General features: G+C 41.5%; 1 protein-coding gene across 1 annotated transcript in view; it reads right to left on the bottom strand.

The window, feature by feature from the left end:
* The window catches only part of faf1 (Fas (TNFRSF6) associated factor 1), a 56,976-nt gene extending 41,784 nt beyond the window's left edge, over positions 1–15,192 (bottom strand). The window contains exons 1-7 of the mRNA XM_062395717.1: positions 14,899–15,192; positions 12,360–12,428; positions 9,761–9,807; positions 8,226–8,515; positions 8,014–8,105; positions 7,327–7,418; positions 58–163 (exon numbers count right to left, since the gene is read on the bottom strand). Of these exons, the coding sequence (XP_062251701.1) occupies positions 58–163; positions 7,327–7,418; positions 8,014–8,105; positions 8,226–8,515; positions 9,761–9,807; positions 12,360–12,428; positions 14,899–14,958 (756 nt within the window). The 5' untranslated portion in view covers positions 14,959–15,192. The remainder of the gene's footprint in view (positions 1–57; positions 164–7,326; positions 7,419–8,013; positions 8,106–8,225; positions 8,516–9,760; positions 9,808–12,359; positions 12,429–14,898) is intronic.
* Between the last annotated feature and the right edge of the window lie 9,267 nt (positions 15,193–24,459).

Below are 24,459 nucleotides of genomic sequence, written 5' to 3'. Positions count from 1 at the left end.
TAACTGATTTTCTGATGTCCTGTGTGGTATGTGTCTGTGTGAGTGCTGTTGTCATACTTCCTGTATGGTTCTGGAGCCGGGGAAGTTGAGGCTGTAGTCCCTCTGGGCCTCGCTGTGGCTGATGACCAGCAGAAAGTTCTGGTTTAACGAGTCTTCGAGAGCACTGGATGAGGAGAAAGAAATATAAAATGGTGAGAAACAGGGATGAACGTGATAAAACAAATAAAACAATAAAAAAGTTATTCAGGAAAAGGGGCATGTTAAAGAGGAGAGGCAGAAGTATGGCACAACAGAAAGAAAGGAAGGCGGCAAAGAAAAACAAACATTATTACTAAGAGCGACTGAGTCGAGTAAAGGGCAAGCTGAAACTTGTCAACTAGTGGCAGCCTTCTGGCCCACAGGGAGGTGGGTGCCTTCTCAGGGGGCTTGTCGCCCACTTCAGTGGTTATGTCTTAACAAGCCTGGCCAGAGCTGCGCTCAGCACAGCAGGCTACCACAGCTATGACCACCTGCACAGTAAACACAGGGAGGGCCAGTAATCTGCCTTACTGAGATAACAAACAAAGATTTAACCGTAAAAAACCCATAAAGGAATAACACAATTCATCACATAAGCATAGTTTGATTGGGTTGTTGATCTTTACCAGTTACTCCTCAGGAACTTAGTCAAATTTCTGGTGCTAGATTGTTTTGGGAAACACTTTTCAGTTGTTCCTGGAATGTGGACAATGCTGCAATTAATTCAGCTATTTTCATTCTGAAGCAAATTATAGAGATGCTGATTATTGGATCAGATACAGACGTCATGTACACCGTCATTTTCTGCAAACTGCTTTCACCTGTACATAGATATAAGCATTCTAGATATGTCTGCATTATTCCTTGTGAAATTTAAAAAATATCGATGAACCCCCTATGTTAAAGAAAGTGAAAGAATAACTTGGATGCACCCCTGTGAATGAATCCACTCCGAAAGTTAATGTTTTCTTCTTTAGCTTATACCCCAACCCTCTACCATATTACAAAAAAACTGGGTCAGTGCTTTTGCATAATCCCGTTGATAGACAGACAACAGAAAACAAAACCTCCTTGGTGGAGGTGATGTAGCCGATGTGGCACACCATAGCAGCCTGAATGAAAAAGTGGATGACTAAACAAAATCTTATCAGTCTGTTAAATCAAAACAAATGTTTCCTAATGGTAATATTTCCTATATTTAATTTGAACTCAAAGTATAAGCAACATGCCACACTGGTGGGCCGAGAAAGCACACACTTGCAAGCAATGGTCTGAGATGTCAGCCATCTCACAGTGGAGGCCATGTACACCGTTTGTGATCCTTGCTCCCAAATGGTGGAACGAGTTCCCCAATGACATCAGGACAGCAGAAAGTCCACACATCTTCCGCCGAAGACTAATGACACATCTCTTCTGACTATAAAATGGTTAAGAAGACTACACCATGGTTAAGAAGATGTCTTATAACCATCGTCAACTCTTGTGGTTTGGCTTTTTTTCGAAGCAAATTGTACTTATTTGATTCTTGATGTTGATGGTTTGTACCCTCAAAGTTGAATGCCCTTATTGTAAATCGCTTTGCATAAAAGCCTAAAAAAACAACTAGAAAAAGACCTCACTGCGGAGACCTGACCTGTCCATGAGGCCTACTCAGTACCATACCGCAGTGACAGAGACACTGTCTGTGAATGATGCAAACGTAGACACTTTGTGTGCTTCACGTAGAGAGGAGGAGGTGGGGGAATCCACTTTTGGAAGCTTCATTTACAATAAGCTGTGAGGTTAAGTAGCGTTTTGAGCAAACGCTGGGTCTGTGAGGCTGAATATCAATGGGAGGCTTAAGGGCCGAAGCAGCCACTTAATCAGGGCTCAGAACCCAAGGAGAGACGGAAGAGTTGAGAGAAAGAGAGGGATGGGGGAATTAATATGTAGCGCACACATTAATTATGCAATCACACCCTTAATCTGTGCAGATCTGGACGAGCTTATGTTAACAGAAGCTCAAATTTACTGTAATGACAGCATATTTACATTGACTAAAACTGCGAAATCAATATGTAAATGTAATGTTTGTTGTAGCTAACTGGGGAAGATTGGAAATGTGTGGAGTGCAGGATGGATGCATATGTAATAGGGCTGAGCAGAAGGATGAGAGAAGTGTTTGTGCATGCTTGTGTGAGAGCGAGAGAAAGAGGGAGAGAGAGAAAATGGAAGGGGTAGGGACACATAAATAAGGATCTAGCTAATATCATGATTATGTTTGGACACAGTCCCGAGCTACTGCTGGCAGGCAGCTCGACTCCTAAATAGACAGGGATAGAGGGTAAACTGAATGGAAGTGTTACTCTGTCCTTCCAAGCATAGAGGGACCATCTTATCAGTCAGTTCTGGCAGACCGACGGGCCATTTGCTTTGTGTGTGGAAAGGTATCTGCAAGAGATTGACTTTTAAAAATTGAAAAAATATCTTATTGCGCTTTATGGTACAAATATAGTAACTCATAACATCAAATGAATTCAGAAAAATCTGCCATACACAGTGAGTCATTTCCCATCTGTCTGATGAGGCCTGCTAGTTGACATATAAACAAAGCACCCCATGTTTCCAGTGTAATATCCCTGTCTGGACTGATGCTGTCAAAGCTGCTGTCTTCTGATAAAAGCAGGCCCCTGAAGCAGTGCAGGGTTGACATGTGTATATCTCAGTGTTTGCCTCTGCCTTCAGAGGTCTCTTTCTCACTCAGCACGCACACACTGTGACATCAAGGTCGGCCTGTGACATCTCTGGAGGTACTTGACATGGCATAAGGGTGCTGGGAGGGAAATGTCATTTAACTTTATGGGCGGAGGAAATGGAGCGTTTTGCAGGGGGAGAAGAGCAGGCTAAACAGATTGGTTTCATTCTGAGGTAAGCCTATCGCCTAAGCAGCAAGTCCCCATGGCACAGAGCAGACTCTTATTAAACTAGCACTGCCAGACACAGGGACTCATGTGCACACACAATGCGACGTGCCTGTAAAACAAAAATACCCACACACATTCTCGGCAGTCTAACACACACACACCCATGTATACTTATTGCCATAATGCAAGTTTTAACTGCAGACACATAAACACACACAGGAGAGGACATTCTAACTTATCCCATTGAATCGTCTACATACAGACGAGGTCATGAAGCACACACACACCTTACCTCCTCCCCATTTTGCATCCACAACAGAGCAGGAGGATGCGAAACCGCTCGGCTCGGTTTTGGTCAGCCATCTCGTCCCAAAGTTAATCAGCATGATAACCCTGACATACTTCCCATCAGGGTTGCTTTAGCTAACCAGTTAGCATGCTCCCTGAAGCATCTGTGTGTCTGCTATTGCACAGCTGACACATAGAGGGAGAGAGGTGCAGGAGGGACAGGAGGCCCCGATAAAAAACACAGCAAACCTAACGAATCCTTTTTGCAAATTTGAATTTGAAATTTCTTTGGGAGAGTTCAAATTAAAATAACCTTTCATTGGCAAACATGCTTGCCGAGAGCCGAAGCGAAGAATAAACGAGGAAGGGAACCGATTCCATTGAAATATTCATCAGGCCATCATCATTTATGCAAGAGATTAGCTCCTCCTCAACACCCTCTTGTATTCACAAACAGACATCAACATAGCCACAGAGAAAAAACCTTCTTCAGACCGGGCTTTAACACCGCAGTCCTATAACTGCAAGTCACATCGCTAACTAAATAACTACGTGAGATGGATCGGTGCTCGGAGGAAAATATCCCAAAGCTCTGAGATTTATTTCTTATCAAACAAGAAAACTAGGAGAGGTTTAATCAGCAGGATCATAATGACAGAGCAGCACTATTTAATCAGTCGGTTTGGTTTAGGTGTGTGTGTGTGCTGCAAGAGCCAAGCTCCACAAAGTAATTGCCAGGGATATTACCATTTATGGCACATTTGCATTTTTACTCAGCAACAATTTGAACCAGATAAACATTGTGAAATAAAAAAAGTTATTTGGATCATGGTTGTTTCACGATACAGCTACAAACTTGAAATTAAGGTTGAGAAGAAAGGGATCGTTTCATTGGACCCAATTCAAAATTAAAGATGGGACTTTTGGTAAATTGTTGGACAAGAGCAGCAGTGACCAAAGCTTTTTTACTGAGAAAAATAAAAAGTATATCCACATGTTCCTTCCATGTTATATGTTAATCTTGGTGTCATAATACAGAATGACAGTCATGTTCCAGTCATTTAACATCTAAAAACGAAAAACCCTATAATCTCTGAATTGTTAAATAAAACTGAGTTACAATCAATACAGCATCATTCAGACTGTCTATTGATCCTGCCCCTGCTATGGGTAGTATCAATGTACAAGTTGGACATTTACAAATTCTACAAAAAAAAAAAAGGGTTATAGTACAAAGAAGTGTTTTCGAGAAGACTATTTGTGAGAAAAAAACATTTAAGTTCATTTGGTGACATAAATTACTACTTTTACTATTATGGCTGTAATATTACGCAAGATAATTTGGTTCATCAGTATGTAGAGGTTCCAGATCACATGTGATTAACTTCATCATAACAAAGTTGATATGGTGTTGATAATGTGTACTTCCCAACCTGCGAACTTTAGGTTGTGGCCTTTACTGGCACTGAGCTCTACCTACTGCAACAAATTAGCACACACTGCATGTTCATAGCATGTACTGTGGATATACGGTGTGACCACAGTTTATTTTTTCTGCAGGCTAACAGCTTGTCTGGTCCCGCTACAGGGGATTTTCCCCCCTCATGTTCTGTGATATGTCACCTATCGTCTCCCGGTATGACAGCAGGGTGACCGCGAACACACACACACTCATACACAAATGCATGAGCGTACACACTGGAGCCGACCCACTCCATTCAGCCTCGACTGAAAATAGCCGACACAAAATAATGAGCTCCTGACACCCAAAATTATATCGATAACACTTGGCAATGGTGCTGCTAAAAAGACAGCAGTTAGCGGGGGAGTGAACACACAAGGACAAGATGAGGAGAGGCAGAGGAGTGGGAGCGAGGGAGGAGGGATGACTGGGGAGATGTGGGCCATTAGCTGCCAACACAATATAACTACCACTTAGCATGACTAGCGGACGAAGCGGCAAACTGCCAAATGACTTCTTTTGCAAGTGCGCTGTTGACATGCGGATGCTTGCTTGGCTGCGAACACAAGGAAATATGAGGAGAGCTACAGTGTACTGATTATTGATTACAAACAAACGTGGACCATTGAGACTATAAACAACTCTCACTAAAAAAGGCCATGGATCTGAGAGAGGTAAAACTGAAAATAGTCCTTAAAAAAAACCATCTAATTAATTTGGATAAGAGGCTAATTTATTAACCTTAAATGATTATTAGCTAAACTGACAATCCTCAAATTATTTTCTAACAAATATTATGAAACAGCCTTTTACATTGCTAAACAGAAGCAGGTTTTAAAAATGAAAGATTGTTTCTTTTATTTAGGATTTTAATTGACAACTGTCACTTTAATAATCATGTTGCTGCCAAATAACTACAGACATCCCTAATGTCCGGAATTTTAAAAGGCTGATCATAATGATCACACTTTACTTGAACAGTAGGCAGAAGGCTGTAGTTAGCCTCTTATTCTCTAAACTTTCTCATGAAATATTAGTTTATTTACCTCAGCTGTTTAACAACCCTGTTTGTGATTAAAAATAAAAAATAATGAATAAAATAAAATAATATGATATTATTCAGGCCGATCAGTTATGAGAGGCATAGGATTCTTGAATGAATCATTCCCTTAATAACTACAGAGGTGGAAACGTACATCCTCCCTTGTCTTCCTCAAACACACACACACACTCGTCAAATTGGACAATAAAAATGTCTTCTCACAAATATAAAATAGCTCAGGCCCTGAAGTATGACCACTCTCATATTTATTTCTACTCTTCCAATTCCATTATCTTCAAATTAAAAATAAAAAGGTTTGTGGTCAGCCAACAATAGGCCGGTGAAATGAAGGGAGAAATATGACTTTCTTTGGATGTTTTCCTGACACAGATGAAAGGACACTCACACATTCAGCTGCCACCTATGATTGTATTACCGCTCTGACTCGACATTGAGCTGCCTGACATTTCACTAGAAAAGGTTGCTAATACTGCCCCTCATTCACCGAGATGAACAGAACAACCTTTGGATGGCAAACACTGGCTTAATAACGCTTTCTCAGAAAACCTCTGCTGTCACTGGGTACTATCAATAATGTGACAGATGGTGGGTTTTAACAGAAAAGCACAAATAATAATGGATATGATGTGGCTATTATGCATAGAAAGAAATAAAGAAGAAGAATATGCAAAAGAACCTTCAGCAAGCAACAATGCTGGGCTTAATGATACAAAGATGGGAGAGAAAATTATTATTTACACAACACACAGAGATTGAGCCGGCAGACTCCTCTCAAAATGTCACAATGGATGTGAGCAAATGAATGTGCAGCGGCAGGTCAAATGTCTCTTAATATATCAATGAAGATTACATTTGCTGGTTGGATTCCCTAGGCAACTTCTGCATAACTGGATATAGATCGCCACCTGGTGTTCGCTAGTGCATACTACACTTATGTCCATGCCAGTAATATTTAGTAGTGAAGGTACGTGCAGAAAGGGGAAAAAGGTTTACTGTGAGATTACACATAAAAAAAGGGAAGAAAGAAAGCAGCTTTCAGACATGCAATGAACTCCAGATTTCATCTGGGTATATCCTTAAACTATCCGGAGGGGCTGAATGTGAGAACGCAAATGTCAGAGTCACTACACATTTTGTCTGAATGTGTCCATGAGAGACATACAGCAGGATATCGTAGTTACTGTGAGCAAGTGAATGCGTTGATGATGTTTCTGACACGGGACAGACACCAAACTGGGGGGAGTACAAATACCTCAAGATGAAAAAAAGGAGCCATACATAGAGAAGATACCAGAGAAGATGTCAATTTATAATACAAAGAGAGCTTTTGGTGATACAGTTCGATGCCAGTGTCGATGTGCAAACGAAAACGTCCGCAGCTGAGTTTTTAAGTTGAGACCTGCCTCCTGCATGCTGAGCCATCCCTCGCCTGAATGTTTATGAGATTTTTATTTAGTTGTGAACGTGTCTGACTGAAGAATCTCCTGCTGTGTGTTCTTCATATATGAAAGGCAATCTCTGGTGAAGTCCAGACCCCATTGTGCGGACATTCTCCAGAGTATGTGTCTTAAAGAGAGTGCTGGGCTGAGTACCTGTTTTTGCTGGTGCTGGCAGTAGGGGCGATGTCTGGGGTGAGGACATAGAGGCTGTTGTTCTTGGGCAGGTGTAAACTCCTCATCACCGTCTGTTCACACACAAACATATAAACATCTTCAAAAAGGTGAAGTTTAATGGAAATATTGACAGCTGCGAAAGTAATAATTTGTTAGAAAGATCTGTGTTCAAGACATCTGAATGGAAACTATATTTTATTACCCAATGTTACGAGTGCTTCTTACTCTGCATTACTTGGGCAGAATTGGGGAATTTGTTTTCAGGAAGATCAAATTGTTTAACTGGATTGTAGGATGGTAGTTTACAGGCCTGTGGGCAAGACAGCCTCGTATACCGAGCAAAGCCAGATAAAATCATGCATCCTGTGGTGCCATGTTCAGATTCGTCAAAGACTTAGTTCTACATCTCCGAGTAGGAACAAACAGCGTAACATGTTAACTGTGCACAGGCGGGGCACATTGTAGTTTGCAAATGTTAGGATAAATGCAGGTAAAATTTGAAATGTTAAAATAATCACATTTCTTTCGATTAGTCAAACTGCAAAAGAGAGAATATAAAAACTTTAAAAAAAAAGTTTAGCTAAGATCAACAATGATGTTTTTCTTTTCTTCGTGGTCCACTGCTTTATGTTTGGTGAGGAAGATTATTAAGGGCTTTTAACTCACACTATCAGATACATCTCCACTCTTCCATCCCTTCAGCTGCATTTTTGACACTGGAACCCCAAGCTCTGTCTCGAGGATTTTTTTGATTTCTCCTGTAAAGTTATGCAGAGGAAAACGTCAATTTCAGCTTGACATCTAATCAGAAAAGGCAGTGTATTATGATGAGTGTTACACATAGTTTGTCGGTCAGTGTGAATGTGTGCATTGCTCACCGACTGTGCTGCCTTCCTCCAGTACCAAGTCTACGGTGCGCTGCCGGTACTCCACCTTGAAGTTGAGCATCCGGGGCTGACGCTCTACCATGTGTCGCGAGGAGGAGTTGTAAGGGCAAAAAGCTGAAGCAGAGGACGACGGGGGAGAGGAGGAAGAGGACGAAGATGAGGGGGGAGGAGCTGCGCCTCCTGCTGCTGCTGCTGCTGTTGATGCTGTTGCAGCATCAGCTGCTTCTGATTGACTAGGAGGTCCAAACATGCTGGCCTGGCTTGACTCGCTGGAAAAGTTACTGTCACACAAGGAAATAAAAAAAGATTTGAAAGATGATTGAGCTTTCAGTATTTGTAAAATACCTCAAAATAAGCAAAGAAAGGACAGAGGAAAGCAAGAAAAAGCAACTGACACATAAAGGATGTTCTCATTAACCAGACAGAAATCAGAGTCTTTCCCTTTCCGGTAAATAATGTATTTTCTGGTCTTGAAAAATTCAATTTTCTTCTTACTAAAGAAGGACTGGAAGGGAGACGGAAATGTACTTTAGACAAGAGCATTGGCCTCCAACTGGCCCGAGCTCAGGTCACATCATCAGTCTGTTTATTGTGCAACCCCAGCTCACTCCTACCAGTGCCAGCCACTTCAAAAATGTGCCGGCTACTGGTTCCACTGCCAGCTATCCTCCATTCACAGCAATGTTTGCCTCTACGGAAAGACCAGCAATATTCTCATGGCCCAATAGCCCGGGCCATACTAAAGCACATGCATGCGCACACACGCACACAAGTGTGTACACAAAATAAAGTGGTTTAACAGAACATCTACAGTTTGAGTGGGCTAAGATCAGCTCCCTGCATTCATGAGTGTCAACTAACCGTTGGAGGGGAGAGCTGGGCACAAAGCCTCTTAAAGAAACCGTTTCTATTCAGACAGATACTGTGTTCTACTCCATAGTTGGCAGAAAGTTTCATTGTAGTTGCAGTGTTTATTATCTTGTTCCTCTCTTAAACAGCAGGATGGAAACCAGGGCAGTTGCAATAACCTCCAACTCAGTACTATCTAATTTAGTGTTATTAGCTGGCTATGTTTACACAAAAATGTTATTTCATCATGGAAGTGGGTGATTGACAATGTGTTCAAATAATTTTCGACCTATTCAAGTAATGCACAAGGTATACCCACTGTTAGGAAAGAGTTAAAACAGACACTGAACCTGCAGGCTCACATCTGCTGGTCAACACTGAGGTGAGGAGTTCAATTTCCAACTTTTAACTGCAAAAACTATCAGGCTTTGGTCTCAAGTTTTCTGTGTCCTTTGAATGTTTCTACGTCTTTCACATGTCGTGTCCCCACTCCCTCTCTTCCTATTTCTACTTGGTAGTCTCCCATACTTTTGTTCATTTGACAACCTAAAGAACCTAACTGGGCTGAAAAGTCATAAATAACCTGAATTATCAGAGACAGCATTCGTTCAGTGTTGTACGGTAAAATGACGCATGTCCTCTGTTTTATTGTAAACATTTGATAACATGGTTATTACCTTTGTAGGATCCCATTCTCCTGTGGTATCACTCCATTGATGGCTGCCTGTAATACAAATTGAATTAATATACATCACATTTTAATACAATTCAGTTTTAGTTGCATTGCATCAATGACCAGCTCTTTGCTACTGAGACTAGCCAACTCTGCTCTGTACAGTTCAACAAAACACTGTTAATAAATAAAAAATAAAACAATATTAATTTTTGTGTATACAAAGACATATCTCAATAAACTGTTTATCAACATTTCTGTTGAAACATAATTCAAAAGTATTTATGTTTAAGGTTAATGCCAACAACTTATACATCATGTGCTATAAACAAGACAAGGCATATGTCCTACATTTGCCACATACTGCTTCATACAAAAATAATGGTGCGATATAACATAACACAATTACAAAACTAGGGCTAGGTTGTATCACTGACGGGCCCGAGCACACGCATTTTGAAGCCTGTTGCGGTTAATGGAGAGAGCGTTCAATGACCAACCGCACGTCTCTGCGTTGCATGCGTTTTGCGCACAGCGGCAAGGATAAACGCTTCACTTCCTGTGTTCGTCACGCAATGCTGATCCTTGCCTGCTAATTGCTCATTAAGGTCCACACTATCAATTGCACATCACATGGTGAAAATGGTAAGATTTAGATGTAAATCAAATAATAGTTGAAAACAAAGCTTATGTCATGATGCCCAGTAGGTGGCGCCATCACTATTATTGTTTTTAATAAAGGTGCCTCTACATGGTGGCTTATTCCCTATAATATTCCCAGTTGACCTATAACCTAGCAAAATTCATGAATGTTATTTCGTTTGATTCTGTTAGATTCTGTTAGTCAAACTGACAAAGTGTGTGCTATTACAGGATTGGGAACCTGATCGGGGAAAAAAGTAGAAAGAAGTTTTTGTAGGAATAAAATAATTTTTTCTTTCACTCACTGACTATTCTTCACAGTTTGTGCTTCGCTCTTATCTTGTCACATTTTACTTTTGTATGGAGTGAACTAGCAATTTAATGGCAAAACAAAAAAATTAGGGTCTCACATTAACACTGAAAGTGTTCATACTCTGTAACTAATGAGATACTGGATTAATATCTTAAAAAAGACATTATTGTGATTTTGCAAGAATTGTTCAGAAAAGTTCAAGAAACATTAAGGTCAAAATTAAGTAATTTTAGTTGGGACCTCTAAATGGAGCTCGCAGTCATTATCTTTAGCCCCATTTGTTGACGTGGTGTGTGATGGTGGTTATCAGGACAAAACAGAGTCCAGTGTCCTGTACAGGAGTCTTGTGACTGTAGACTTCATGTATCGATTTTGTGGTTGTGTGTATTAAAAATTGCTTTCATGGTTTCTATCCCATTGCTTCAATTGACTATCAATGTTAAGTATTATATGTACATTTAAAAAAGGAAAAAGATCAGACATCTTCATGAATAACATTCTCACATATAACATCAGGGGTGTACACAATCAAATAATGATGGTTGAATTTTATTTAGCTTCCTCAGTTTCTGGGTATTGGTATCATACATGCTACCCCGCTGTCACAGCTAAATGGGGAGAGTGAATATCACAAAGAGACTATTGTTTTTATCTGTAACAGTTCTTGTTCTTTTCTTACTGAGAAAAAATTTGAACATTTGAGTATAAAACCCTCACTTTAAACATGTAAGAAGTTAAGAGTTGTTTCTTAACCAGATAAAAATACAACAATAATTCACACCAAAGACGACAATTGTGTTCATTGAGACTGCTAATAATAAAAGCTAGAATAGCATAGTGTGTACTGAAATGTATGTAGCCATATTGTGGCAAACAAATGACTTGACAGAGGAGTATATTATACTGCTGAAGGGTTATCAGAAGTTCTTCTGTTTCTGTTACTTATGCTTTGCATATTTTTACCTTGTGGCCATCCCACCTAGAATAAAAAAAATGTTTCCCAATCAGCATTAATTGATAAAGAGCTAAAGTGATAAATGTTACAATCAATGAATGTGTCTATTGTTTTACACCCTACCATTCCACTCCCCACCCACACCCAGCATACACTCGCACACAGAGCAGCAGATTTGTTTTGTCAATGTTTACAAAAACTACAAGCTACTGCAAAGGAACTGCAAGTCATCAGATTTACAGGTGCAGTGAGTCCAGGCCACACCATCTGTCCTGCCACTGCTTGGACTGCTGCTGATGCTGCTGCTGCTGCTGCTGCTGCTGCTCCCTCTTTGGGCTGCTGCCAGCATCCGTCTAATTATAGACTGACCTCTTACAGTATGCTCTTTGCTGAAACGGGCTGCTTGTTTTACAGACTCATCAGGACGTCATACAAACTTGGCGGGACTCATACTTTCTCATAGTCTATCAAATTCTACATGAACTCAGGACGCCTCTTACTCTCACAGTGACTGCAGTGCTGCCTGTTTCATAAAACACACCAGGTAAAATGAAGAAATTATTATGCCAGTACAAAAAAAATACAGTGTATGTTATTGAATGTCCAGTGCCCTCTTGAACTTGCACTCGAGCTGGGCTAAGCCTTACTAAGATGTTAAAGAGCAAGGTCAAAGCCTCCAGATAACAAACTTACCACTAAATCCCAGTTATTAAGCTCTAACAGAGTGATAGCCTCTGCAATGTTGTCGATTCCAGTGCATGCCTGTGAGAGGAAGACAAGAAATTAAACTCAATTACTACAGAAAAGGGCACTGTATGAGATTTTGATCTACATTAAAAGATACATTTCACCACAAAAGAATAAAACCAAAAGTAACATTTCAACATTTATCACTATGCTACTACCCATAACAATGGGGGAAAATAGGGCAAAGGATCCAAAGCCAATGGCATCATGTCCTTTTTTGAACTGGTCCCTTTGTTAGAGTAACTGACACTGAATGAAAACATGTGATCCCAGGTACCAAAACCAGCATGAGAATAAATTGAACATTTATTGGGCATTGACAACAGTGTCGAAAAACTGTTATTCCATATAAATGAAACAAGTTGAAATGTTGCGCAGAGCAGCTGAGCTCCATCTCCTGCAATCTGGATCCCAACTTGTTAGGGCAATACTTAGTGGCACTGGTTCCAAAGCAGATTAATGAATTTAGAAAGGATAATTTCTTTATTCATGAAATCACTTGAGAGGCTTGGCAATAACACTAAGGGGCAGGTTCAGGAGGTGATGATGCCACTGCTTTGCTAATATTATTAGATGGACTGTGGGTAGTTTTCCAGGGAGAACACAGAGTGGTTGAGTCTCTGGTAATTTTTAGAGACTTGCTCCTGTTCCACTGGTTTTTTCCTGAGCTGCTGAGGGCAACAGACAAACAACCAAGATAATTATTGTGTGTTACAGGTCGAAAGAATCAGCGCTGTTGCTGTCTTTAATCTGTTGCAATCTCTTCTTTGTAAAACAGAGCAGTATCATACTCATGTTGCCTTTGAGCAAATATGTGATTACAAAAAAAACAGGACCATTTTGTAGATTGTATATCACCTTTTACGTTGTTATCTTTAAAGTGATGATGACTTTAACTGTCTATTAAATGGAAACATTAAAATGGCACCCATTTCTTTCAACACAGGTATATTGATCTGTATTTATGATCAACCTCTTTATCTGTGTCTTGCTTATTTGTTTCTTTGTTGTGTCCTCTACTACTACATGCTGGATGTTTTCAGGTGTTTTATAGGCGGCTAAAGCAAAAAATAACTAACTAGGTGGCTCACCTAACAAATTAAAGGCCATGTAATGGAACTTTAGTCACTGTGATGGTTTAGGAGAAATCTCCTTTAGATTTAATTAAGTTTTGGCTGTGTGCTTTGATCCACTTCATGGGGCATAACTGTGGCACATTGCTAAACCAGACGTCCACTTCTAGACAAAATACTTTCATCACACAGTATCTGATCTCATGTGTCTGCAACACAATCGCAAAGACATGACACTCACTGCAGATGTAGTGAGCATGATAAGGTCAACCATTACAACAATTCAAAGTAGTATCCTGATGAATGAGACAATACAGTGCACGCCGCTCACAATATTATAAAGGCTGTTTATATCCTTCAGGAATTTAGCCCAAAATGTTTCCAATGAGTTGTAAATAGAGTTCTGAATCTAAATTTGAGCCCTATGAACTGACCATGCAGAGTGTAATTCAGTGGAGGTTTTAAAGGGCCAGTGTGGAAGATTTAGTTGAAAGGGATCCATTGTCAGAAATTGAATATCAAATAATCCTTGTAATGTTTTCACTAGTGTGTTTCATCTAAATTGTACAAATTGTTGTTTTCTTTACCCTAGAATTGGCCCTTTATATTTAGATACCTAATATTTACACTGGGAGCTGGCCCTCACGAAGGCCGCCATTTTTGTTTACAGTAGTCTACACTGGACAAGCAAAACACCGTTTGAGTTTTTAAGACAACTGAAGGCTACCATGGGTTCTTCTTCATGTTTGAAGGGGGAGGGTGAGGTGAGTTGTTTACAGCTGCAACTTCACCACTAGATTCTACACAATGAAGCTTAAAAGATCTAATTTAACAACAAATGTATTGTGGCCTGTCGACACGGGAATAGATTTCACATCAACACTCATTCTAAGACCCAGAGCAACTATGCAGGACTTTACTGCCGTTGATGGTGTCCTGGATTTCCCCCCACTATCAAAACACACTTTGGTGCATGCACGTCGGGGTTAAAAACGTGTTATCATGGAGCGACACCGTTTGTGACGGGGATTGAAAAACAACAACAACAGACGAATTGTAAACAAGTTGACAGTTAACATGAGCGCAGTGGATCCCGTTAACATCACCGTTATCTGAGGAGCGAGCACACGTGGAAACCCAGCTGCAACACACAGATCATGCCTTTGTTTACACCGACAGCTGAGGAGTAGCGTTACCCAGCGAGCGAGCTTTCATCTAATGACTGCTCTGAGACTCAGTTAGCAAGCTGTCAGTGAGTTAGCTCGGGAAGCTAGCTCGGCTCAGCTCTGCTGTTTACGGCTGCGGTCAGCTCTCGTGGACGGTTGTTGACACCGTCTCGGGCTTCGTCCACAGCAGCGGACACATTCACCAACCGCTGAACACGACATGCGGGACACACAAAGCAGACACACCTGAAAGTCGGCCAGAATCATCTCTCTGTCCATGTTGCTCTCGCCGCTCTCGGAGGCCATGGCAATGACTGGCTAAAAGCAATTCTTCTCCCACTGGCTCTCGTCGCTCTCTCGCCTCACCGAGGGACACTGAATACGGATATAACTCTTTGGCTCAGACGTGGCTACGACTGAGGAGTTGGCGAACCAGAGGGGTTGAACTTTGTCGGGATTTAACAGCTTCAGGCGGACAATAATGCGTGAAGTAACGCAGCACTGCTCAGTTATCTCGTATCATTATTGTTAGTCCATCGCTTTACGGCTGTCGTAAAGCGGCCGCAGATGTTGAAAACTGGAGGCGACGAGGACCTGAGACTCGGTTGATCCTCGCCGCAGATAGGACACTTGTGGGAAAACTACAGGCGATGGTGTGGCAACTCTGGCCTGGGTAAAATGGATGTGAGCCTAAAGGGGCACCCAAAAACCCCTGAACAAATATGGGCCCTTTTGGCAAACATGGGGTGCTCTAGGTAAAGTGTAATCTGGAAGTGAAGCTAAAGTGGCCCTTGTGGTAAATGGTGAATATGGCCCAAATAGAAGAAAAAAAACTAATTTGGGCCAACATTGGTTGACATGTAGTATTGCTGTGGCTTACTTCTGGCTTAAGTCTGGCAAACAGGAGCTGAGGGCACAAGTGCCATCACGCCACGCACTATGTGTTCAGTGAGGGCCTAATCTGGGCCATATCAATGTTGCTTATATGGCTGCAGCATTACAAACATGGACAACTCTTTATAATGCTGCTAACACGAAAACATGTCACAAGAAAACTCGTTTCACTCAGTACTTACCCTAACAATGGTTTAAGATTAAGATTAAGATGCATTTATTACTCCCAAACACATGCACAGGCACACTCATGCAGGTAGGGAAATTGAATCTCTGCTTTTGACCCATCTGGTGCAGGACACACAGAGCAGTGAGCGACCATGTATGGCGCTCGATGAGAGCAGATGTTGGGGGAGTAAGGTGCCTTGCTCAGGGGGCACTAGACAGGGTAGGGAGATTCTTGGATTTTTGGACAGATCAATCCAGGTTCGTCTTTTGTTGTCTCTCCGTGGAGTCGAACCAGAAACGAACCAGAGACCTTCTCTGCCCTTAGTCCAAGTTTCTGCCACTAGACCACCGCCGCTCTAGTTCTCTATTCAGATAGTTTGAAGATTCAACATGCCGTGAATATTGAGCACAAAAATAGAGACCCTATGGCTTACAGAATAATAACTATAGTATACCAGTAGCAAAACTGGCATTTTTCTTAATCAGGGAGCCATGCAGGGGGCACAATTTACGAAGAGAGGCAAATTATATATCCTACATCTATGCACAATTCCTGATTCAGTAAGGTGCACATTTGTCATTTCTTGTTAATGGTTACAAAGCGCTTGATTCAGTCACAAACAGTTCATACACAAGTTGTGCATAGTTGTCAGGGGCATTTTGGTTCAGTTGTTTTGCCCAAGGACACTTCAGAATGCAGACTGGAGGAGGAGACCATCTTGTTAGTAGACGACCTTCTTAGCATCCTGCCTTTAGAGATAAGATAAGATAAGATAATCCTTCATTCGCCCACAATGGGTAAATTTGCTGTGTTGCAGCAGTAAAAAAAGAACAGTCAAAATATAGACTTATGTAAAAGTAAAACCTATGTAAACATGTAATGTAAACGCAAGGAAATGTAAAAAGATGTATAGAATATAACTTAAACATACACAGAGTATATATATATATATAAAGTATGAGCAGAGGATAAGATAAGATAATTCTGTATTGATCATGCAGGAATTTCACTTGTTGCAGCAGCAGATATTCAGAACGAGGTAGACAAGGGCGTAAGCAAATGCAATACACAAAAAATACAGAGAATATGCACATCATATACACCTTTCACTATGGAAATATTGTTAATAGAGAAATATTCTTGAGTACAGCGCAGTGGCGTACAATTATTGAATGAGGATGTAATCTTTATGTTTGCATAATGGAGTTATTAATGTTGATATATTAAACTGCTATAAGTATTATGTCAGTGTGTAGTATATGCAGTGTAACAGGATTGCACATTAGCTATTGAATTGCACATTGAAAATAAGTTCAACCTGACTGGGTTGATAGCACTATCCCTGAGTGGGAGCAGAGCTGGTTGTACAGTGAGACAGCTACAGGAAGGAACTACAGGCCTTGCATGCATGGGGACTGTAGGAAGACACGAGAAGAGCACGCAAACTCCACACAGGCCTTGAACCAAAAACTTCTTCATCGTGTTCAGTTTTTATTGGCAGCAAACCAGCTTAGAGGTGCATAACCGCCACCAGCTGAACCTGAGTGTGGAACAAGAGATCAGGTAGAAACATAACAAAATGTATATCCTTTCAGCCAAATCCGTGTACCCGTGAATTTAATAATCTCATGGTAAATCTTGCCTGCGTTTTTTTCTAAAACACCAGACAATGAAAAGTCATGGTGTTTTTCCCTCCGTAGAGACTTTCCAGTTGGGTGCTTGCCAATTCTATACAATGTTCAGACCTGTATGTCAGTCAAATGAATGATGACACCTTTTCCTCCCATCGTTTACAGTCCATATTTTGAAGAGAAGCTCCACCTGCTCCCCACTCCTGCCCTGCCAAACAATAAAGTACTGTTCCTATAGTTTCAAAGAAATGGGTGTGATTTTCTGCCGTCTTGAAAAATGAATTACTTGGTTACTTTTACTACAGAGAGTGTAAATCCCCATTTACTTGCCGTTTTTTCTACTGCTATTGTAGCTTGCATTTTCTTATTTATATATGATACATTACGACCTCTTATCCACAGAGCCCCGTCGCCCGGATACAAAGATTTTGTCCTTCACCTACTCTTATTGGTATTTTTCGTGCCAAGTAAGACACAATTATATGGTCTACCATCAATTACAAAAGATTACATGTAATAAATAGCCCTTCTTTCCAGAGTATGTCATATGCCTTTTCCACAAGACAGCTGTCACTACCTCCTTGTTGGTCTGTGCTTTTCTAACATGTGATTCTTTGCACAATTCAGAGTCTATTGTATTACGGGCCCTATAGAACCCATACTCCCCCCAGCAGCCTCCGCTCCTGATGCCAACCTACTGTCTCCATCACACTAAGCAGCAAACCTGGAGTGGCAGAACCTTCTCCATAGCTTCCACCTTTCTCTGGAGCCCCCCTTCCCCAAACACATCCGAGAATGCAGAGAACTGTCCACTTTCAAATCACTAATTACATTTTTTTTCATTTACATTTTTTCATTTAGCTGACGCTTTTATCCAAAGCGACTTACAATAAGTGCATTCAAACCCGAGGGTACATACCAAGGACGACAAGAATCAAGAAAATACAATTTCGGAAGATGTGTAGACTTTCTGATGTCCGGATGTCAATGGGGAGCTCATTCCACCATTTAGGAGCCAGGACGAAAACAGTCGTGTTTTTGATGATTGTTTAGCTCGCAGTGAGGGAGCAACGAGCTGATTGGCTGAAGCAGAGCGGAGTGAACGGGGTGGGGTGTAACGTTTGACCATGTCCTGGATGTAGACTGGACCGGATCCGTTCACAGCATGGTACGCAAGTACTAGTGTTTTGAACCGGATGCGAGCAGCCACTGGTAACCAGTGAAGGGAGCGGAGGAGAGGAGTAGTGTGAGTGAATTTAGGTTGGTTAAAAACCAGTCAAGCTGCTGCATTCTGGATGAGCTGCAAAGGTCGGATGGCAGTAGCAGGTAGACCTGCCAGGAGCGAGTTACAGTAATCTAGACGTGAGATGACCAAAGCCTGGACCAGAACCTGCACCGCCTTCTGAGTGAGAAGGGGGCGTATTCTCCTGATGTTGTACAGCATGAATCTACAGGACCGTGTTGTTGCAGAAATGTTGGCAGTAAGGGAGAGTTGGCTGTCGAGTGTTACGCCCAGGTTCCTAGCCGTCTGAGTGGGGGTTAACACAGAGTTGTCAAAGTTAATAGTCAGGTCGTGGATGGGAGAGTCTTTCCCTGGAAGGAAAAGAAGTTCAGTTTTGTCAAGGTTAATCTTCAGGTGGTGTTGAGACATCCACTGAGAGATGTCGGTCAGACAGGCAGTGATTCGTGCTGCTACCTGTGTTTCTGATCGGGGAAAAGACAGGATTAGTTGGGTGTCATCGGCATAGCTATGGTAGGAAAAGCCGTGCGAGTGAATGACAGAGCCGAGGGAGTTGGTGTACAAAGAGAAGAGGAGAGGACCTAGGACAGAACCTTGAGGGACCCCAGTAGTGAGGGGACAAGGTTCAGACACAGACCCTCTCCAAGTTACCCTATAAGTGCGTTCATTGAGGTAGGAAGAGAGCAGGGAGAGAGCAGAGCCTGAGACACCGAGGTCCTGAAGGGAGGAAATAAGGATCTGGTGGTTCACTGTGTCGAATCCAGCAGAGAGGTCTAGAAGGATGAGGACAGAGGAGAGAGAGGCTGCTCTAGCAGTGTGAAGCTGCTGAGAGACAGCAAGGAGGGCAGTCTCAGTTGAGTGACCTGCCTTGAAACCAGACTGGTGAGGGTCAAGAAGATTATTGTGGTTAAGATAGGAGGAAAGTTGATTAAAGATAGCACGCTCAAGAATTTTGGAAACAAAGGGAAGGAGAGAGACAGGTCTGTAGTTATTTACTTCAGACGGGTCCAGGGTGGGTTTCTTCAGGAGAGGATTTACTCTTGCCTCCTTCAGAGAATTAGGAAAACAGCCAGTTGACAGGGAAGTGTTGATTAGATGGGTAAGAAAAGGAAGAAGGTCAGGGGCAATAGACTGGAGAATGTGAGAAGGGATGGGGTCAAGGGGGCAGGTGGTCGGGCGGGCGGAGGTTACCAAGGTCAGAACTTGATTGGGAGACAGGGGGGTGAAAGAGGAGAGCGAAGGGGATGAAGATGAAGTTGTTGGAAGTGTGGTTATAGAAGGAGGATCAGAAAATGAAGAGCGTATGTCATCTATCTTTTTGGTAAAGTAGTTGACAAAGTGGCTAATTAAAACTCAGAGCTAGCGATCTATGTTGTGTTCTTATAGTTGTTGTGTTTTTTGTTGTATAAAGGGACTTCTTGTATCTTAAAGTGCTTTAAAGGACCCATCGTATGCCCATTTTACCACAGTTGATATGGTTCCTTGGGGTCTTAATGAATGTCTGTAGCATATTTAGGTCAAAATACCACAAGGGTCTTTTAAAACAGCAACCTTTTTACCCTGTCTAAAACAGCCCTCCTCAATTGACCTGTTTTGAGTGCCCCTCCCCCCTCTCCCCCTCACACCTCCTTCAAGAGATACAAGCGCCCAGGTTTTTAGCTATCTATTACCTCTGTAGAAATATGGCTACTGGAGACGAAGATACAATCTTGCAACCATATAGTTTTGAACAAAAGTCAGGTGGGCCGAAGCCTGGCTGCGTGAGCCCCAGCGCAGCCCCGCAGTGGGAGCAGTGGGAGCTGGAGATGGCACAGCAGCAGCATCCTTCCACACTGTTGAGTCAACGTTTAGAGGTGTCCTGGGGTCTCCGCCCTCGACGATCGGCATGTTTATGCGGCAACTTAGATGTCTGAGGGGTAGCAGCAGCGAGCTGTCTCCCCGGGGAGAGGGTGGAGCGCGTTAGCTAGCGTTAGTTTGCGAGCTTACGCTAGCCGGGGAGCCGGGCCATCTCTCCCCGGAGCCGCTGAGATGATGGTGGGGGGTGGTCCAAGGCTATAGACTCCCTACATGGGCATGGTTGGAACATGACGCATTTTTCGGTCGTAATCCCTTTCTACGCCATCTAGCGTATCGTTTCTGACATAGAGGAACCACAACAAATCTCGGGAGTTGTTTTTTTCCACAGTTTTAGGGACGGTAGACATGCCAGATACCCAAATTAACATGCAGAAGCGCTACAAAACTGGTATTTTCATAATATGTCACCTTTAAATGTTTCTCATTTTTATTTTGCTCCACTATTGTTGTACTTTTTAAACTTTTCTTTGCATGAGAATTGTTGCTCATATAATTTCCAGCAACTGCCTTAATGTAATTTTTGTGCATAATTAATGACATTGATCATAACATATTGGGAGTTCCTTGCACGTCTACACCATGTTATCGGTAGATAAGATAATGATTGAATGAATGCAGTGGATGCTTTGCTATAAGCGAAATAAACACACAAGGGGATTCAATGGATTTGAAGTATAATGGGAACATTACATTCTATAGTATAGATAGAGAGTACTCAGAAAATAACTTTCTTCTTCATCCAAGGTTTCAGTCGTTTATTGTCACAGCAAAGCACACAGCTCTGGTTGTCTAAGTGGCTATATCATAGTGTTTAAAACTCATGAACATCACATTTAAGCATAGATCAAATAAGCTTGTGTGGATGTATTTTATCAATATATATTACAAATAAAACAGCCACCCATCAGCCAACTGACCACTTCTCCTCTCAACCAACCCTTCACCAGTCCTGACATGCAGCCTCCCAGTGCTATGTTGAATCAGGGTATGTTGTTGTGACATCTTTAGATAACAAACACATCCAGATCCAGAGTTGTGTATGATGTATTTTTTGTAAGGTGTTATACAAGTTATTAATACATAGGTCAGAGTAACAAACCTAGGAAATCTTCCATAAAGATGATCGATGTTTGTGAACTTTGTTTCCACAATTTTCATGACAGTACATTACATTATGTAATTGAAATATTTGTTTTTAGAGTTGTGGTATTAAATTGTAGTATTATACATAGACTACTTGAATGTTGCGATGACGATATGAATTTCGTTAAATAAACAATTGCTTTGGTTTCACTGCTAAATTAGACCCCACACAGTGAGTAGCCTATGCAGACACTGGCATTTGTATTTTTTGATTTTGAGATGATCAGTGTTGATATTCTGGTGTCAATTCAAACTAATCAATGTTTAAACTGCAGAAAATCTGAGACGTCAGCTGAAATTTTATGTTCTAAAGCCAAATAAGGTTTGCTGCCATGTAGTGGTTATTTCTTCCAACCAGCTGACTAGTAGATAGGTTTGAAGTCAAGCAGAAGAGATGAAATGTTGCTGGTTAAAATTACAATAATCAGGTCATTTACATCAACCAGATTACTGTGTGTTTTCAGGTAATGAGTTTGCCCACCAGAGGGAGCAAGTGTTAGCCTGAGATGCAACAAACACCGTTTAGGTTGTTGAAATCCTTCCCCTCCAAAAAGCATTGCTTACTGTAGTGTTCTTTCACACACTCAATATGCTTACACCTGTTATTGAACTGGATCAAAATTATTTGTTCACACGGTCAAAGCTATGTATTTGTTGTATCTCGCCCCCAATTTGCAGCTGGGATAGTAGAGAAAATACAGAATGTTTCCCACAAGGCAGATGTCAAAATGTGGAAATGAGTATACGCGCAGAGGAGCACGTGTTCGAGAAGTGGCTCTCGAACCTTTTCTCTCATGCCTCACTTCGGAGATCGAATAATTTTCATGCCCTACCCGCCCCCCTGCCCCAACAAAATGATGAGAAAATGGGCCAAGTTTAACTTGTATATTTACCTAACATACACATGAACATTTAATCCACATTACTTCCAGGAATTTCTGATGTACAAATAAAAAACCTTTTTCAAACAACTTGTTGTGAAATTTGTCACTTTTTTCCAAAAAATAGTGCCATAACTTTGCTTAAATTTAACGCAATTGAAGTACTTTTGTTGAATTGTATCACTACATTCCTCCCTCAGTCTGTACTTTTTCAATAGAGAAAAAATAAATTCAATTATAATCACTTTGTTACTAAGATGATAAAGTTCACTTGACATCTATTGCACTTCTGTCCCCCCTGGGAGAGGGATTTAGAGTGGAGTAATTTTGTCTTTAAAATACTCAGAATACTTTCTGTACGAATCGAAAAACAGTTCACGAGTATGCGTCAATTAACAAAATGCAGTGAATGAACAGAAGAGAAATCAATATTTGGTGTGACCACCCTTTGCCTTCAAAACAGCATAAATTCGTCTAGGTAGACTTGCACACAGTTTTTGAAGGAACTCGGTTGGTAGGTTGTTCCAAACATCTTGGACATTAACCACAGATGTTCTGTGGATGTAGGCTTCCTCAAATTCATATGTCTCTTCATGTAATCCCAGACAGACTTGATGATGTTGAGATCAGGGCTCTGTGAGGGCCATCCCATCACTTCCAGGACTTCTTGTTCCTCTTTGCGCTGAAGATAGTTCTTAATGACATTGGCTGTATGTTTGGGGTCGTTGTCCTGCTGCAGAATACATTTGGTGCCAATCATAAGCCTCCCTGATGGTATTGCATGATGGATAAGTATCTGCCTGTATTTCTCAGCTTTGAGGATACCTTTAATCCTGACCAAATATCCAACTCCATTTGCAGAAATGCAGCCCAAAACTTGCAAGGAACCTCCATGCTTCACTGTTGCCTGCAGACACTGATTATTGTACCGCTCTCCAGCCCTTCGGTGAACAAACTCCTTTCTTTTACAGCCAAATATTTAAACTTTTGACTCATCAGTCCAGAGCACCTGCTGCCATTTGTCTGATCCCCAGGTCCTATGTTTTCATGCATAGTTGAGTCGCTTGGCCTTGTTTCCATGTCGGAGGTATGGCTTTTGGGCTGCAACTCTTCCATGAAGACCACTTCTGATCAGACTTCTCCGGACAGTAGTTGGTTGTACATGGGTCCCACTGGTCTATGCCAGTTCTGAGTTGATGGCACTGCTGGACATCTTCTGATTTCGTAGGGAAATAAGCTTGATGTATTTTTCATCTGCTGAACTAAGTTTCCTTGGCCGACCACTGCGTATATGATTCTCAATGTTGCCCGTTTCTTTGTTGTTCTCCTTAAAAGAGCTTGAACAGCACATCTGGAAACCCCAGTCTGCTTTGAAATCTTTGTGTGGGAGATACCTTGCTGATGCAGTATAACGACTTTGTGTCTTGGTGCTGTGCTCAGTCTTGCCAGAGTGTATGACCTGTGACATCAAACTGTCTTTCACAACCTCACATTTGAAGCAGAGTTTGGCTGTTCCTCACCCAGTTTGAAGCCTCCTACACAGCTGTTCTTCCTTTTTGTGGGGTTCACCAGAGCTTTGTGTTAATTATATAGCCCAAACCTGAATGCTCTACTATACCAAATTGTGAGAAAATGGAAAATCCAGAAAAAGTAATTTCTATATTTTAAATACAAAATACATGTATTGTATTTTGTTACATTTTCTGGCACCAGTATTTTGAATACTATTTTGATACATTTATTTGAGGGGTATTTTGTACGGAGCCCCAAAGGGGACACGGGAAAAAAAAAAAGCTGGGTAAAAAAAAAAAAAGCGGACAGAGTTTTGCGAGATCTCGCAAAACTTGTGCGAGATCCCGAGAAACTTTTTGCGAGATCCCGAGATAGTTTTGAGATCCCGAGAAACTTTTGCGAGATGGCATAGATATATATAAAGTCTAGATGTCTCGGCCAACGGAGTCGAATGTCCGCACATGGCGGCCATCTTGCCAC

Source organism: Platichthys flesus, chromosome 9 (assembly GCF_949316205.1).
Source record: "Platichthys flesus chromosome 9, fPlaFle2.1, whole genome shotgun sequence".
Lineage (NCBI taxonomy): Eukaryota > Metazoa > Chordata > Actinopteri > Pleuronectiformes > Pleuronectidae > Platichthys > Platichthys flesus.
The sequence above is the reverse complement of the archived record's forward strand: the minus strand, read 5'-3'. Positions and strand labels throughout refer to the sequence as shown.